The following is an 18,024-nucleotide window of genomic DNA, read 5'->3' on the forward strand; positions in this document are numbered from 1 at the left end:
TTCCCATAAACATATTAAGTACAGGTATTACAATTCGTGGTAGAGCGCCTAACCACACAGTACTTGCGACACCCCTCCTACTGTAGCTTTAACAGAATGTTTTTTTTTTTTAATTATTAGCAACCACGTAAAGTCAAGGAAGCATGAGATTTAGAATTACTACAAATTATTTGCATACATAAGTGATACTTTAGCCGCTAGTAAAAAAATTAGAGCTGTGAACCTGACAACCAACACACATTTTTTTCTCCGCAGTGTGTCCCGATGACGCTACCAGCAAACCAAACCAGGCATCCAGTATATCAAATGCACTGCTAGCGCAGTCGCCGGAGGTTGTCAGTCTTCCTAACATCAGTTTATCGCAGAATGTTGGCCTGCATAATTTGGTAAGCATGGGTTTTAGGGTGTTTATCTTTGCTTGAACCATGTGCCCACCAGAATGATAATGGTGACTCTTGAACCTTGAATGTTCAGAGTGCAGGAACTTCGATTTCTCTGTGTTTGTTTATGGCTGCTCCTGTTGTCTGTCGAGGACTGCATACGACGATTGGGAACACACGGTGGTTGGAAACTCACTCGCGTAGCACCATTCGTAAAGTGCTTTGTTTGGTAGCGTTCCTTGCCATTACTTGATGAAAAGTGATGTACCACTCATGCTGAGCTGGTCTCGTTGTATTTTGTCTTTTGGTGATGATAAGACATAGCTTTCTCTCAAATGGGCAGTATAGATGCAAAAATAGTTGGTGAAACAGTCCTGAGAAGAGTTTTACGGATCCCTGAGACGGGCATTTGTATGGCACATTTCAAGTACTCCCGCTTAGCTGTTTTTGTATACAGTATAGACCGCTTATGATGCAACTCGCGAGAGTCGCGAATATCCGCACTATAAGCGGTACCACACTACTATAACCAAAACAACCTTTTTCAAGGGCCGCACTTGTGCAAAATGTGTTGAGCATGCAGCTTCGCGTGTCCGAGAATTAAAACATGCGATTCATGCTTGCTAACATTTAAATTTCTGAATGCCAAAAGAATTTAACGTCCGAAGACATGCGTTGCCAATGAAATCAACACGAAAGGCGGGGGGGTCTAACAAATGAAAGCACTATCGCGGAAATTTGCCGACTACAAGACCGCCTTGATTATGCGCATTACACAGAAACTATGTCGAATCACATCTAGAATTTGACGCGTTTAAAGACGCCAATCATTCCATTTCACGAGCACGCACCCGATTTAAGACATCGCAATTGAATCGCGAACCACTATTTGAGCGCTACACGTGCCACCCTCGTTTTCATTAACGATATATATCCCTTCCCGTCAAATGCAGCCACTGCAAAGAGTTTCGTTGATTCGGTACCAAACCCCAACTTAGATTCACGCGACCGCTACCAATTGAAGCGTAACCAACGCCGATTAGGCCTAGTTTGCTGTTTGGTATGTTTTCGCGGAAAGTTTGTCTAAAACATAAAGATTCAGCGTCAAAAAGAACGCCTAGCAATGAACCAAGAACAGCGTGCGTGATGCTAAGTTCACGTTCACGTTCGCGGCCTGAAAATCAGCAACGATGACAATTCGCCAAGTTTACGTACCACAGCGCACTGGCAGCAAAAGTGGAAGCTCACATCATAAAACTGTAAAAAGTTTTCAATTAACAAACAAGGAAGCAAACGCGATATTTGTTGCAAGCTCGATAACGATGTTGTCTTTCCCGACAGGAAACTGTTTAGCACATGCAGTTGATAAGGACGGGATCGCACGTGCCATGTTGAGTGGCGCGCGGCCGAAGCCATGCTAGCGACGTAATACGCTGTTGCCGCGTCGGCGCTGGTGCAAAGGCTTATCGGTCACAGAGGCAACCGCCCTCCTCTCTTATTCGGCGAGCCCGCGCAGTGTCCCGCGGTCTTCTTTCAGTTTCTTTTTCTTCTCTCCGCCCTTCGTTCGTTCACTCCGTGTTACCTCCTTCTCTGAAACGAACTCGTCGTTCGCTCCCCAGTGGCGCACCCAGCGCACCTCCTTTCAGAAGCGCACTCGCTACCGCGTTTGTCACAAACAACTTCCGGCAACCACATTATAACCGATTTTTCATCTTTGGGTACTGGCTATGTGTATACATGGGGTTCTATGGAAGGGTAAACAGTAGTAGAAAAAGACCGCATTGTAAGCGGCCCTGCACTATAAGCGGTTACATTATAAGTGGTCGCATGATCGTCATTGCTGTGTCATTAGACCTAAAGATTTATATTCTAAAAAGAGTGTTAGCAGTAAGCCACTGCACCCTTCTTATTGTCACGGCAAGAAAGTAATTTTTTATTTTATTTTTTTATTTACATAATACTGCAGGCCCAGTGAAGGGCCCAAGCAGGAGGGACGTATTTACAAAGCTCGTAATAAGGACAACTGAAGATCAAGAACATGAAAAGCGCGAAGAATAAGGACATAACTCGAACAATGAATAAGAAAGAACATTTAACACTTTAACAATACAGGTCAAGATACAATATGTTCAATTGAGTCTATGCTATTTATGAATAATGCTGGTAATTGATTCCATTCAGTTACAGTGCGCGGGAAAAAGGAGAATTTGAAAATGTTCTAGCATTGAAGGGCGTTAGAGAGTCGGCATGCCGGTGTCGTGTTCTGCGAGCGGTGAGTGGTTGGATGTATTGTTCTGGTCTCATTGACAATTTGTTATTCTTGAGAAGATAAAGAAATTTTAATCTTTGGATTTTACGTCTTAGTTCTAAGGTTGGTATGTTATGGTCTCTCATGAGTTGGGTTGGGGAATCGCTCGGATGGTATTTAGAGTAAACGAACCGAACCGCTTTACGCTGAATCATCTCAAGTGCATGAATGTTAGTTTTTGTGTAAGGGTCCCAGATTATACATGCATACTCCAATTTAGGTCTTACAGTAAATGTATAGGCTAGAATTCTAACACTTGCAGGAGCATGTTTGAGCTTATGTCTTAAAAGGCTCAGTTTACGAAAGGATGACGCACAAATGTCTGAAATGTGCTTGTTCCAACTTAAAGTGTTAGTTATGGTAAGACCCAGGTACTTATATTCTGTAACTTCGTTCAAAAGTTGTCCTGAAAGGTTGTAAGGGAAGGATAGAGAATTTTTCTTATTGGTTATTTTCATAAAAACTGATTTGTCGGCATTTAGGTTCATCTTCCACTTAGTACACCAGTCATATATATTACAAAGATTGGAATTCAATACTAATTGGTCTTTGCGGCATGTTATTTCATTAAATAATACACAATCATCTGCAAACAGCCTTCATTATTATCAGCAACTCTTTCATTATTATCAGCACTCCTTCAAATTATCAGCAACTCCTTCACTAAATTGCTGTAGCACTGTTAAGTGAGCAGCCAGCAATGAGCAATGCCAGACATTGTTGTGTAGTCCCGGCGCATCAAATTAGGTAGGGCGCTTGCACATGCATGTCGCACTCTCAACTGACTACTCTCGGTGGTGCTTTGACTGTAACATGACACAGCGTCCAGCCGAGCACTTCAGTAAAATGGTACCATTGCAATGCATTTCTTCCATGCTATGCACTGAAAAAACTGCATAATATTGTATATCTGACATTGCCCCATGCATACTTTTCATTACATTTACTTTTTTTGGTTCGTGCAATCTGTGCTATCAGAAATGACGCACCCTATGACAGACGGAAAACGCCAGCACTTTTCAATGTAGCAGTCAGCTGGCTAATGGCAAACCATCTTTCTAGGATTCACTGAACATGCTTGAGATTGATATTTGAACATGGAAAGAAAAACTGTTGAGTGATTTCAGACAATATATTTACAATACTTTATGGATGTTTAATGGGACATAGTACTGTGTTAATTAAAGGGACACTAAAAAAATTATATATTTTTTCTTACTTGTAAGTTACTCTTTCACAATACCACACTGGTCGTGGGTGGCGCGACTCTCGGATCAGGCTTTGGGAAACCAATTGGCAACTCTGGACCAGGCCCGGCGAGCCGCTAAGCTAGTGGAGCTCTGGACGAAGGGCCCCACCCACTTTAGTTACTGACAATACTAATAAACATTTTTTCTCTCTCTCTCTCTCTTTCACAATACCAAAGCCAGGGATGTGCAAATATTCGAAATTTAGAATATTTTTCTAATATTGTTTGCTGTTCGATTCCATTCGCACTGGAATTTTGCCATACCAACTTTCCAAAGAAAGTTCAGGCTAGTTTAGACTAAAAGTACCCCTTTAGATCTTTAATATTCTTCACCTCATCACATTTTTCTATGGCAGCAAAGCTGCCTTACAGGGTCCGATACACTCGCAAACTTTTTACACACGGTCAACCTCCGATTATAAATAACCCCTTCGGATTCTTAGTATGCTTCGCCTCGTTACGTTATCGTATTGTGGCAAAGCTGTAAAAGTGATACAGGCAACGTAGGCTAAAAGTGGCCCCTTAAAATTTTTGAATTCTCCACCTAATTACACTCCCATATTGCGGCACAGCTGCCTTTCAAGTTCGCTACAGTCGCAAATGTATTGACTCAAGAAAACGCGGGTTCCAACGTTGAGGTGATAGATGTAGCACAGGTGGGAAATCAGTGAATGCTGTTTTAGACCCGAAATTTAGGCAGGAAGTCCGAGAAATCGGACGTAGATTTTCAGCATCCAAAATTTCAAATTTTGTTGTATGTTGACTTCTACGAGGCAGATTTGGAACTTCTAACTCCAAGAGAGTGCAACCTTGCCTGCCACATCAGTTGGGCTTCCACAGAAATTGAAAGAGAGGCTGAGGAAATAGCATCTTTGCCTTTCACGTGTAAAGTGTTGTCGGCAACACTTTGGTTGCACCAAGTCATGTACACGAACACAATTTGGCCTCTGCATTGCCTCATTCTTGACCAGACAACTATTAAATACCAACCCGCCAGCGCTTCATCAACCTAGTGAAAATAAACACTTTCAAGCTGCTATCTTATAAAAAATATGCCTGAGAATCCTCCAACATTTTTTCCCCTCGCAATTTAACTTCAAACTATTAAAATAATATTCTAAAAGTATTTGAGAAATATTCTATTCGCACTCACGCTTCAACATTGATATTCACTTCCTACACAAAATTATGCTATTCGCGCAGCTCTACCAAAAATAAAATGCAGGTGGCCGCACTATGTTTAAGTTTCCTATTGTATACTGAGGGAGCCAGAGGCCTTAACATACCAAGTTTCAAAAATTTTGCTTAGGCAACATGGCTAAAATATATATATTAAAAAACAAAAGCTCTGAAATTCATTACGTCACTGAATGGAGATCTGAGTGAGAGATTTAAAAGTAAAACTTTTCACATTGATTTCTTCCTTTACTAATAATTCCACGGTGGTGAACCTAATGACTTTAGGGTTTTCAGGGTATAATTGATTAGCTTGTACTAATTGCACATGTATAACTCATTACATTGTCAGTTATTCTACATTGTTATGCTAACTTTAACACCCCTTTAAGCTGGGAGCAAGCTGATAACCATTGTTCTTTCTAATGCTCATCATATGTGCAGATGTCTCTGACGGGCGTCAATTTATCCTCTGCGATTCCCGTGCCTATTTCACTGACCATGGTTCCTGTGACGCAGTCTAGCATGCTTGTTGGAGCAACTGGAAGCCTGCATGGTCAGGTGTGTGTCTCAGGTTTACGGTGTGCTTTGCATGTATTACTATTTTCCTGCTTCACGTCTGCTTGTTTGTGTGTTTCATAAATAACATTAAGTCTGCAAAAAATGAAAAACTACCTCGCATTATGCATCCGTAGTGGCTAATGTAAATTAGGGAAACTTACAGCACTGCATAAGAATTGAAAATTTAGCTCCTGGGATGATGTCACAGTAAGAGATACGTGGATCACTGAAATCGGCCATTTTTCGTTATGCTGCGTTGTCAGAGGGATGTCTGTTACATGTCACAGCTTGGTGCATTTTCCTTGTTTCACATTGTCGCACTTGCTCTCTCTGCAGATCCAGGACACATCTGTACAGAATATTCAGTCTGCTGCGAGCGTAGCACAGACAACAAATGTGGCATCCATGGCACCATCAGCTGTCATTGTGTCCTCTGGTTAGTGACGTTTTCATCTAGGCATGCGCACATTGATATTGTTGGGATGTTGCAACTTTGTCTCTTGTATTTTTAAACGCTTTTGTCTTTGCTGGCTATGCCACTTTATGTCCATTATTCACTAGCTGAACCATAATGAATCAAAAACTCCTGTCAAGCCGCAATGTCTGAACCATACTTTTGGCCTAATCCTTCTAGGTGGGTAGCAAAAAACTACAGTTCATGGGAGGCGGCGCGTTTACAAAATAAAGCATCTAAATTTCATGTTCCTCAAGTTAACCTCTGTTGGCTTAGGTGCAACCAGTTAAATTGTAACTCTTGGAAAAGTTTAATCCTGTGCTTATATACGCAGTCAAGGTAGCTCATGGGCACTTCTGCAGCCTAGACAACAAAATACCTCTGTATAAAAAAAAAAACATGTTTTCGTCATTGTTTTGCAATCAGTTACAAAATAGCCAAAGCACACTAACATTGCAACACTCAAACACTATGCGTAGCAGTGAAATGGCAGCGTTTATCATGCTTTTACAAGGAATCTTTGTCTCACACGTCGAAGGGAATGTCTGTCAATGAGAAATTTTATACACACCGTAATATCAAGTCGACACATTGCAAATTATATAGGTGTATTGCAAAGTGGCTGAGTAAATATATTTGTTATAGAAAAAGGAGAGTAGCTGCCATGCGGTTGTTGCCGGTACATAATAGATGTGCAGCCGTACAATTGTGTCCTTCTTAGCGTTTTCCTCTCGTATTAATCTGTCCTTCCCGGTTTTTTACAGCACTTACAAAGTGTGCAGGGTGGCCTTTCCCTCAGCAAGTTCTTAGCCTTAGCTATTGCGTTTCTGTCGAACACATAGGGAGTTGACATTCTACTAGGGGTGTGCGAATATGAAATTTTTCGAATACGAATCGAATACGAATATTCATGTTCGAATGTCGAATCGAATATCTAATATCAAAGGACAAATGCCTTTACAGTAACAATAATTTAAGATATATTTATCTAAAAAAATACACAACAGCCTGTCTGTTAACACAACATACACTGTTATTTGGAACACAATGCAAGTAATGACTAGCTGTTATCATGAAACATAATGACTACATGTTATCATGAAGGAATATGAGTTGCTCCACATGATCAGGCAGGAGGCGCTCCTTCCGAACAGAGACAACCTCCCCTGCCACTGAAAAGGCACGCTCGCTTGGAACTGAAGTGGCTGGTATGGGCAAGTACTGGGGGCGAAGCTTTGCCAGACTGGGGTATCTGAAGGTGCCCACAGTCCGTCACCAGTCATATGGGTCACTGTCTTTCTTCAGTACGGCTACTTCAGAATACGCTTTAATTTCCCATTCTGAAGTAGATAGTGGTGTACTTGCTACTTGACTATTTGCAAGATTATCAAACGCACTCCAAACATCAGAGTGAACGCATAGTGAACGTGTGGTAGTGCAGCACGCTACGGTGGCATACGAAAAGCGTGCAATACGTTTACACGAACGTCCACTTTGCTGCTGATTCTTGAACGTCGCTGGCCGACATAGTACCTGCGTGCACTTCTGACGCTTATCGCCCCTCTGGGCAACGTTTTAATATCTCTGAACCTAGCGGAAATATTAAAAAAGAGTTATTTTCCGCATGATGATCCAATCAAGTATTCGATATTGTCGAATACACTTTTTTCGAATCGAATACGAATAGTGCGAATTTAATATTCGACGAATATTCGAAACTTTCGAATATTCGCACACCCCTACATTCTACACAATACAGCAGTCTCGTTAGGTGGAAGTTGAAGGGGCAGGAAAGAAAATATGTTTCATTTGAGAAGAGTTCCACAACCGAGGGTTCAGAATTAAAGCAAGCAACTGATCATATTAGAGGCAGGCGTTCCATTTAAGCAGGGATTCCACTCGGGACATTTTCATTTACCGAGAATCCACTGTATTCACCGAGGTACTCCGTGTGCTGTGCAGGAGGAATGGTGAACCCAGTGTCAACGGTGCTGAGCCCCGCGTCAGGTGTGCTCTCCGTGCCGCTGACAGTGGCCACCCTCGGCGCACAAACACTGACAGCTCAATTGGTGGCACCCACCCTGAAGGCTGCACCTCCTCAGGGCGTTCGCAGCGCACCTGCACCTGTCTCTCTGCTTCAGGTAAAGGGGCTCTTCTTTCATTCTATTACCGTAAAGAGCGATTTTGAAATGATGCAGTTGAACTGGTGGTATAAAACTTGAAAGTGCCACCCACGATACATTGGCACATTGTACCATCAACTAAGTGGTGCTAAAAAAAGTGAACTAGTGCCAAGAACAACAGCTGACACCCAAAGCACAGTGATGGCTGTGTGCGCTGTTGTCACCCATTAAAAAGATGATTGAAGAGGTCTTGCATTGCCCATTTATTATGCTTATGCAAATATTCGAACAAATATCACAGTATTCGAATTTGCTTCGATCTAAATTGAAACTATAGAACATTTTTGAACATTGATTCATCATTTTTTGTGTTTAAAAGCTTGTCATACAGGTTTATATGCTCCAAGTATAGCAAAATACCAAACTGTAACATAGCTTACACACTATCATTTGCATTCTACCAAAAGTCAAATACTGCCACTACTTTTCAAAGTTGTTTCCACTTTTAACAAAAAAAATGGCATTTGCACGGGCCTTGTTTCAATTAAATAAACATATATATATATGTATTGTGCTGGTTAATAAAATCATGACAAATATGCCGTTTTGCCTTTATGACATGTGATATAAACTATTCGAATTCGATTTTAAATTATTCGACCACAATCACCATTTGCTTCAAACTTAAAATCACCATTTACACAAGCTAACTATTTATACATAACTCATTACACATGCCACTTAAATACTAGTTTTTTATGCATATTTCATTTGGCACACCATTACATTTGTGTCACACACTATATAAAATAACCCCCTTCTAAACCATTTTTTTCCTGGACTGTGCAGTAGCTGGAAACGGTAATGCCAACATAAGGTTAAAATAGGGAAAAGCATTACTAAATATTAAAATGGGCATTGCACTCAGTTCTAGCTCAAAGGAATTTTTTTTTTTTTTCAAGAACCTCTAGTGCAGAGGCCCTTGAAGAAAGAAAAAAATATTTTTGATGTATCTGTTGATATTTTTTGATGTGTTAGCCAGTGTCGCTGACGATAAAAAAAACGCTAAATAAAGCTGTTATATCATAAAATAACGATGCAAAAAAGTCAAAACACAGTTAGGCAACCATGCTAAACAGTTGCGAGCAGCGCGAGCGTGGACATCCATGAAAATTTTAAAGTCGCGATGGATGGATGTATCCGCCTGTGCCCTTTAGATCGAGCGGTGGCTCACACCACCTAGCCATAAAGTTAAGTATTATCACTGTGTGTTTAAGGATTGAATTTCACTCGTGCCTCCATTGTAGCCACCAATCATTTAGCCTCCTCCTGGTTGTTTATAACCATTTAAAGTCTATTTTGCCTTCACTGTCCCTAAACCCCACTGCTTTGAACAATTCGGCGCCATTATTTTCGACTATAGGGCAGAGCTCTTTACAGAACATAATCATATGTTCAGCCATTTCTTCCTTCTCTCCACACGCACTACATACCGTAACTGCACTTTCGTATTTTGCTCGGTACGTCTTGGTCCGCAATACTCTCGTTCTAGCCTCGAAGAGCAGAGAACTACCCCGAGAATCGTGGGAGATCTTTTCCCTTGCAATTTCCTGCTTAAAAGTTCGGTAGGTCTCCAGTGATGATTTCGTAAGCATTCCCATCTTCCACGTGTCCCTCTTTGTTTCCTTTGCCTTCTTCTTAACCATTGTTTCGTTTTGGCTTGGTATTCTGCTGTTGTTTAAATACTTGCTTGACAATTTTTGAATTCGTTTCCTCCATTTAGTATCGACATTCATGTACAAGTAACTGAAAACTTTCCTAGCCCAACGCTCCTCTCCCATTTTTCTCAATCGCTCCTCGAATTCTATCTTGCTGCTAGCTTCCCTGCACTCAAACGAAGTCCATCCTATGTCTCCCTGTATCCCCTGATTTGGGGTATTCCCGTGTGCTCCCAAAGCAAGTTTACCTATGCCACGTTGTTTAATTTCCAATCTTGCTTGAACTTCTGATTTTATGCACAAGACCACATTGCCGAACGACAAACTTGAGGTCATGACACCTTTCTAAATCCCTCTCACAACGTCATACCTATTGTAGTTCCACAGTGCCCTATGTTTTATTACAGCTGTATTCATGGTGCCCTTAGTCATTATGTATCTTTCGTGCTCCCTCAGATACTCAGCCCCGTTATTTATCCACTATTTCTAGCATGACTTCCTGTATCTTATGCTCACTGCCTTTGTTACCATTAAAAATCACGATTGCCGATTTTTGCCTGCTGAACTTCAAATTTAACTTATCTCCCTCATTACCACAGATGTCTATCAATCCCTGCTCATTACCACAGATGTCTATCAATTCCTGCAGATCTTCCTTGTTGTCGGCTATTAATACTATATCATCTGCATACATCAATGCTGGTATAACTGTTCAATGTGTTTTCCTTGCTTGGCAAAAGAGAGGCTGAATCCGAGTCAACTTCCCTCTAATTTGGCTTCTAGTCCCTGGAGATACAGCATAAAGAACAATGACAAGGGACATCCCTGTCGAAGCCTGCGTTGTATCTCTATAGGTTCAGATGCCTTTTCTTCCCATTTGATAACTACCTCATTACTTTTATAGATATCCTTTATAAGATTAGCTATTCCATCTTCCACATCTAGTGCGTCCAGTATTCCCCACAAGTCTTTTTGAATCACACTATCGCAAACTCCCTCGATATCTAGAAATGCCAGCCACAGGGGCCTGTGTTCTTTTTCCGCTATTTCAATACACTGCATCAATGAAAACAGATTGTCCTCCAACCTCCTTCGTTTACAGAACCCAGTTCGTAGTTCTCCCTGCACCCCCTCATTCTCCACCCATGTCTGTAGTCTTTCCTTTATTATCTGCATCACCAGCCTGTAAACTACTGATGTCACTGTTATATCGGCTTTGTCCCCCTTTCCTTTATAGATCATGCTCATCCTGCTTAGTTTCCACCCATTGGGAGCTTCACCATCCATTATTGCTTTGCTCGCTGCCTCTCTTGATGTTTGTTTAGAGTTTGGTCCTAGTTTCTTTATTAGCATGATTAGGATGCCATCAGGGCTTATTGATGTGCTATTAGGAACTCTTTTCTCTGCCCTTTTCCGCTCTCGTTGTCTTAGTAAAGCCACTGAGCTAATCGATCCATCCTCACCTGGTGCGGTGCATGCAGCGCTTTTTTGGTGCTTAAATTTTTCTGTCATCATTGTTTTTATATGTTCTATTGCCTCATCCCCTTCTAGTCTGACCCCTTGAACCGTAGTTATAAGCCTCTGTTTCATGCTTGTTTTATTACTCAGAAAATTGAGATGGCTTCAAAACTTTGCAGCTGCCTTTCTATCCTTTTTGTTTACTTCCGCCATCCATTGGGACCCCTCTTTTTTAATCTTTGCACTGAACAAATCGGACGCTTCCCTTCTGCAGCTCAAAAAGTTATCCCGTTTTCTTTTGACATCATCTTCCGGTTCACACCTCTGTTTAGCATACCTGTGTTGCCTAGAGGCTTCCCGACGTCTTACTATGGCTCTCTCACCTTCCTCTTCCCACCAGCTTTTGGGTTTGTGTCTGATATCCTCGGTTGATTTGACTCATACCTTAGCAAGCTCTAACTCAAACAATCGAGTTAGATATGTATACGTCCACTCTGTTTTAGTATCCTTGGTAATTATTTTCTCAATATTTTTAGTTGCTCTTTCTATTTGCTTTTCTGAATAAATATTGCCGTGTGGGTGCTCATAATGCCGCCTTTCCAATTTCATTTCTCTTCCAAAACTCAACTTGATACGTTTGTGATCATTACCTAAGCTTGTGGACCCATATTCATCAATTTTCATCACTCGCCTTTCGCGTTAGAGCACTATCTGTTGAATGCAGGAGAAATCTTTTTGCTTATAGCGCCACGCCAGCACAGCGGCACAAGAACAAAGCAAGAAAAAGAGCATGACAAAGCAAGAAAGAGAGCGCATCGCCTTCGAGATGACGGGCGTGCGGAAAGTTTTTACGCCACGTGCCCACCATCTCAGAGGTCATGCAATGCGTAATCGCGCCCGCTGCGCTGTCGGCACGTTGTGCACCCGCTACGTTTGTGTGCCACCATCTAACACTGCATTTTTGTTGTCGGGTTTGTCATAGTAAAATTAGTTAGACACCTGTTGCGCATGGCTGCATGCGGTGGAGCATGGGAACCGAGCGGCTGGACGACACCTTGGCATCGATCCGTGCGTGTTCGTGACAGGAGAAAAAAAGAGCTTTGGGCTACCGAAGAAACTTGGCACGCATTTCAATGGCCAATACAATCATGAGAAACTTTTGCTGTTATAACTCCCGTTACTTTTTTCTCCCACGTAATAAACCCTCCCCCCCGAATCGGCGTCAACCTTTCTGAAAAAAAAAAAAAAAAAAAGGGTGGATTCATTATGCGAGTAAATATGGTATTCCGAACTTCGACAATTTATCGAATATCTTGGCCACAGTCCGCATCTACCACCAGCATTTACACGCTTCCTATTACCATTCTGTGTTCGCAACCCTTTTGTGACTGAACACCTGCTCATCGTCCAAAAAGTGTTAGTGTTAAGAGCGCATGTCTTGTCTGCCTGTCGGGATGAGCGTTCGTCCGGTCCCTCGTACCCTCGTACCTTGGCCCAGATTCGCCAACATTTCTGTTGGCCCAAGATCAATCAGCACGTGAAACATTACATGGAAACGTGTCGCGAGTGCCAGCGCCGTAAAGCACCATTTCAGCGCCCACCCGGTTTTCTGATGCCCGTTGCCCCTCCAGCACAAGCATTCCAACAAATTGGCATAAATCTGTTCAAACCTTTGGCCAAGTCTCACATCGGCAATTGCTGGATTGTAGTCACTACTGATTATGCGACACACACAATACTGCAAAACGAAGGCATTACAACGTGGCACCACCAGTCGACATTGCCCACTTTTTCATGAAGAACACCGTCCTTCGACATGGGGTGCCAGCAGTTGTAACTGATAGTGGAACAGCTTTCACAGCCCGGATGATACAACACGTCATGCATCCACAGAGCAACGACCTTACAGAGAAACTCAACAAGACGATCGCCGACATGCTACCCATGTACGTTGACCAAGACCCAAACAAAAACTGGGATGACATTTCCCCTACATCACATTAGCTTTCAACACTGCTGTGCAAAAAATTACTGGGTTCGCACCTTTTTGGTTGCTTCACAGCAGGGAGGCCACTACAATGCTCCTATCAGACAGGCACCACATTAGTGTCAACATGAACGAATTTATCCGACTCGTGGACGCAGCTCGCAAGCTTGCTCTCGAACGAATCAATAAGCAACAATGCATCGACTCGCGGTGGTACGATGCTCGTCATCACAATATTTCTTACTAACCCGGAGAACGAGTACGTTTGCAGAGTGCCATCCGACAACGGAGCCGGTCGGAAAAGTTGTTACACTGCTATTTGGGTCCCTATGGAGTTCTCAGTCGTCTCAGCGAAGTACACTACGAAGTTCTTTACGAGGACTCAGCTGGTCAACCCAGTCATTCACAGCAGGCAGACGTCGCCCATGTATCAACAATGAAACCATTTTATCAATGCTCGGTATTTGTCAAACTCCCTTGATTGATTGATTTATGGGATTTAACGTCCCAAAACCACCATATGATTATGAGAGGTGCCATAGTGGAGGGCTCATGAAATTTTGACCACTTGAGGTCTTTAACGTGCACCCAAATCTGAGCGCACAGGCCTACAGCATTCCCGCCTTCATCCGAAATGCAGCTGGGATTCAGTCCCGCGACTTGCGGGTCAGCGGCCGAGTACCTTAGCCTCTAGACCACCGCAGCGGGGCTTGTCAAACTCCCTTGTGTACACTTGTGTAGGTTTGTGAACACCTCTTGTGTACTGGTAATTGTGAGCGTTTTTTTTTTTCTAAATTTTTTTCTTGTAATAATGATGTGAAATTAGGACAATGCTCTATGGAAAGGTGGTAATGCCGCTGTTGAAAAAAAAAAAAAGACGAAAACGGGCTCACGAAAAAGACGATGTCGTATTGCCGGTGATCGGACCAGCCCGACGTCCTTTTCTGCTGTTAGCTACAGGTTGCTGCAACAGTATATCATGGCAATATATTGGTTGCGCCATGTCAAGTACTTCGATGGCTCTCACGCAAATTGGACTCGCCTGAACGGCAAAAGCGACATAGACTTATGTGCCATGCTCTGACAGACAAAGCAACTGCATGCCAAATGAAGCATCAACACATCGTCATCCTATTGCTTTACTTGCAGGTTCCTGGGGGCCAGCAGACACTGCCATTAATTGGGACACTGCCTCGGCAGATGCCTCCGGCTGCACCAAATGTTGTGAACAGCGCTGCAGGTAAGCATGAGGTCATTTGCCATTGGGGGAAAAAAAAAAAAAGAGTGCTTCATGAATGGAGTGTTGGGCTTTCAAAAATGCAGCGCTGAACATTTAATATTCTGTACTTGCTGCAGTCAGAATGCAGTCTAAGAAAGACGATTTCAGCCTGTCTGTATACTGAAGGCATGCCTCAATGAATGCGATAAGGAGCTGCTACAGCAGCCCCGGTGTCAATGGCTCTAATGCGTGAATGTGGTTTGCGCGAGTGCGGAATGCACTTTTGCCAGAGTACTGTTCTGTCATGTGAATAGGCAGTTATAGTTTACCGGGATAGTGCGATAGAAGTGCACATGCGCAGTAATGTACGTGACCCGTACCGCTCACCGTTCGCACGCTATTTTTCAGATTTAACAATACCGTGTTAGCGTGGTTTACATAGTGTACATAAAACATGGCGGTAGTTTCGGATGCCCGCTTCGAAGTGATTTTGGTGTAGTTGATGAAAGATTCACTTTGTTCGCAGCAAACAACCGTTTAAAATGGCTTTGCTTGCCAACAAATCGGCAACATAAATATTTTGGCGTTTGGTGCATGTTCATATTTGTTTATCTTTATTATTACTAAAAAAAAACTTGTAACATTGCTTCACGCAGTGACACAGGCAAGCATTTGCGTTTTTACTGTTCTTTAACTTATTCACCCTCCGCTAGGTGATGTCACCATCCCAACTGGAGCACGTAAACGCTATCCCACTAAACTATAAGGAGCTGTTCCCAACGAATGTTTGCGGCACAGCAATGCTATTCCCTTAACCCCCGCTATCACGCTGATGGCAAACTGTAACCGTCTAATAAGCCTACAAGACTGGGAACGGCTGTGTGCAAAAGCGGGAACAGTCACGCAGCACATTAATACAATGTTTATAAATTACACATGTGTGTGTACCTCATATAATTACAAGTTCCACCTGTATCAATGACATCAGAGAACTTAGAATTGAGATCACTCATACTAGCTGTCTGTGATGTTGCTAGCCCTGATAAAAAAATACCCATGCCTTTTATTTCCCCCCACCATGCTTCTTTCCTTCACTTCTTAACAAATTGCCCTATTTTCGAGGTTGACAGGTATGTAAAGTAACAACCAGTCAATTAACGGTTTACCTTTAAGGGGGCAAACTGGTCTTGCATTTTTTGTTTATTTATTGAGTGATCTTGATCAAACTGCACAGGATTATGCTGTTTTTTTTCTGCTAATTTCAAATATTCAAATAGTTGTTCTGCTACTCATCTTGTTCCTGAGATATCTTAGTTCACCCCCTATTGTTTAAGGCTGCCAAAGAAAAGAAGTGCTTAATTAAAAGCGATATTTAAGATGTGCCAACATAGACTAATGACTATAGATTGAAGTATGCAAGTTTTTTTTTGTTTTTAAGCCTTGCTTCGTTATTTTACAGCAAAATAAACTATCCATTTTCAAAAACAGTTGGAATTGTGTTACAATTTTGATGAGTAATTAATTAAAAAGGCTTGTGCTGTAAATTCTGCTCTCATACTTGCATTCTACACACATACAGGTTTCTTTTGCAAAAAAAAAAAAAATTGTACCTGCCCTAGTTGCAAATATGTTGAGGCCTCAAAATTGTACAGTCGTAAATTTACTTTTTTGAGAAAAATGGAAAAAACTAAAAACACGCAGCTTCTTCAAAAAGCAACTATCATGGTTCGCATTTTTTGCATTCCTCATAAAAGTGCTCATGAATTCGTAGCAGAGCTTCTAACACAGGTACCGGCAAATTATAAAGAAGCCTCGAAGTCGGTTCCCCATTTTTTTCGCAGCTTCTGCATGTTAACAGCACCAAGAATCTGGACAGTTAAAACTACATTTAAAAAAAATTACCACTTCCTGGTATGTGAAAATTTGCACAGAGATGGAAAAATACTTGCAGACACCAAATATGTCAATTTTAGAACATGAATTTTTTCGTCACTTTTTTGGTCCCAAAAACCATTCTGCCCCCTTAATAGTCATCTGATGTGCAGCCGCATGTTTGTGGTGGTGAAAGGATTAATGAATGTACAAGGAGGGGGTCAAAAGTTCCAAGGCCACTATTCCTATGGGAGCGTGGCCTGGGAACTTTTGAACACCCCTGTACATATACTCGGGCACAGGACTTTCAAAGGCCGAGCTCAGCATTGTCCTTCTATTCTGCGCTGTGCTGAAGCTAACACATACAGCACAACAGTCCAGTTGCTTGACCACGCAGGACCGACAACTGTGCACAATCAGCAGCTGCAAATGGCTCTGCAGAAGCAGCTACAACTTCAAGCGCACAGCACAGCTCCTCAGCAGCCCGGTGGAGGCAGCAGTGGGGCTGCCGCAAGGCAACGCAGCCGTAAAAAGTCTGGCAAAACATAGCATCGCTTGAAGTGATACATCCAGAACCATTTCTATGGGCCAACTGAAACAAAATTTTATAATTGGTGTACAATATCGAAGCAAGCCTAGCAACTCCAGAGCCGGCAGTTGTCAATTACTTATAATCATCCTTGAGGTATGCAATGGTGTCGCCAGATGCCGTGCAAACTCCATGGCCTCTGATGCGCCACTCATCACATACCCCGTTTCGGGTAGAGCCAGTGGGATCCCTAACAATCTGGGCATTGCATAATTTCTGGCAAGCAACTCCTTCACCCAAAATTATTGTTTTTGTGAACAATCTGTTGTATTGCTTGTTGTCATAAACCTTAAACTGGTTTCCACAGTTTAAAATTTTGTTGCAGTTGGCTAATAACACTTGTGATGTTTTTCAAATAGGCCTTATTTACCATCATTTTCTTTAGGTAAGCATGTCCCTTCTTGTCAGTTCCATTTCCAGCATCAAAGGCAGCCAGTTTCACAATTTTTCAAAGTCCCTTCTAGGTTGCATGCACAACGTAATAGCAGTCACCCCTTGCTTTTAGTTTGCCCGTTACATCGAAAATGCCATGCATCAACAGTGCACCGCAGTTTTCCAGCTTTCAAGTAGTCATCAAGCACATTATATTACATTGTTAGTTTGTTTTTTACATGATGGAAGAGTGTTATGCCACTTTTTTTTTAACATCCGCTTTTACAAAGGTTTTAAATTGTGCAACTAGATGGACAGTTTTCAGCGCATGCCTGTTGAAACTGGTCGCCAATCATGACTTGAGAAATAGTCCTCTTCATTATGTGCTCACTCCACGGAAACTTTTACACTCGCAGCCAGCCAAATAGTTTTCCGTAGAATATTCTGCATGCCGGCCACTAACATGTGATCTTGAAAGTTGTTCAATTAACGAGAGAGGTGCTGAAGAGGAAAGCACTGCTACTGCCTTCATAAACCACTTTTCAATGCTGTACATAG

At 42.2% G+C, this 18,024-nt stretch overlaps 1 protein-coding gene across 1 annotated transcript in view; it reads left to right on the top strand.

Annotated features, from left to right (window-relative positions):
* The window catches only part of LOC119170438 (transcription factor Spt20 homolog), a 31,715-nt gene extending 14,394 nt beyond the window's left edge, over nt 1-17,321 (top strand). The window contains exons 16-21 of the mRNA XM_037421607.2: nt 256-386; nt 5,558-5,674; nt 6,011-6,110; nt 8,091-8,269; nt 14,564-14,654; nt 16,903-17,321. Coding sequence (XP_037277504.2) covers nt 256-386; nt 5,558-5,674; nt 6,011-6,110; nt 8,091-8,269; nt 14,564-14,654; nt 16,903-17,054 — 770 coding nt within the window. The 3' untranslated portion in view covers nt 17,055-17,321. The remainder of the gene's footprint in view (nt 1-255; nt 387-5,557; nt 5,675-6,010; nt 6,111-8,090; nt 8,270-14,563; nt 14,655-16,902) is intronic.
* The last annotated feature ends 703 nt before the right edge of the window (nt 17,322-18,024 follow it).

The sequence above is a fragment of the Rhipicephalus microplus genome, chromosome 2 (assembly GCF_043290135.1).
Source record: "Rhipicephalus microplus isolate Deutch F79 chromosome 2, USDA_Rmic, whole genome shotgun sequence".
Classification (NCBI taxonomy): domain Eukaryota; kingdom Metazoa; phylum Arthropoda; class Arachnida; order Ixodida; family Ixodidae; genus Rhipicephalus; species Rhipicephalus microplus.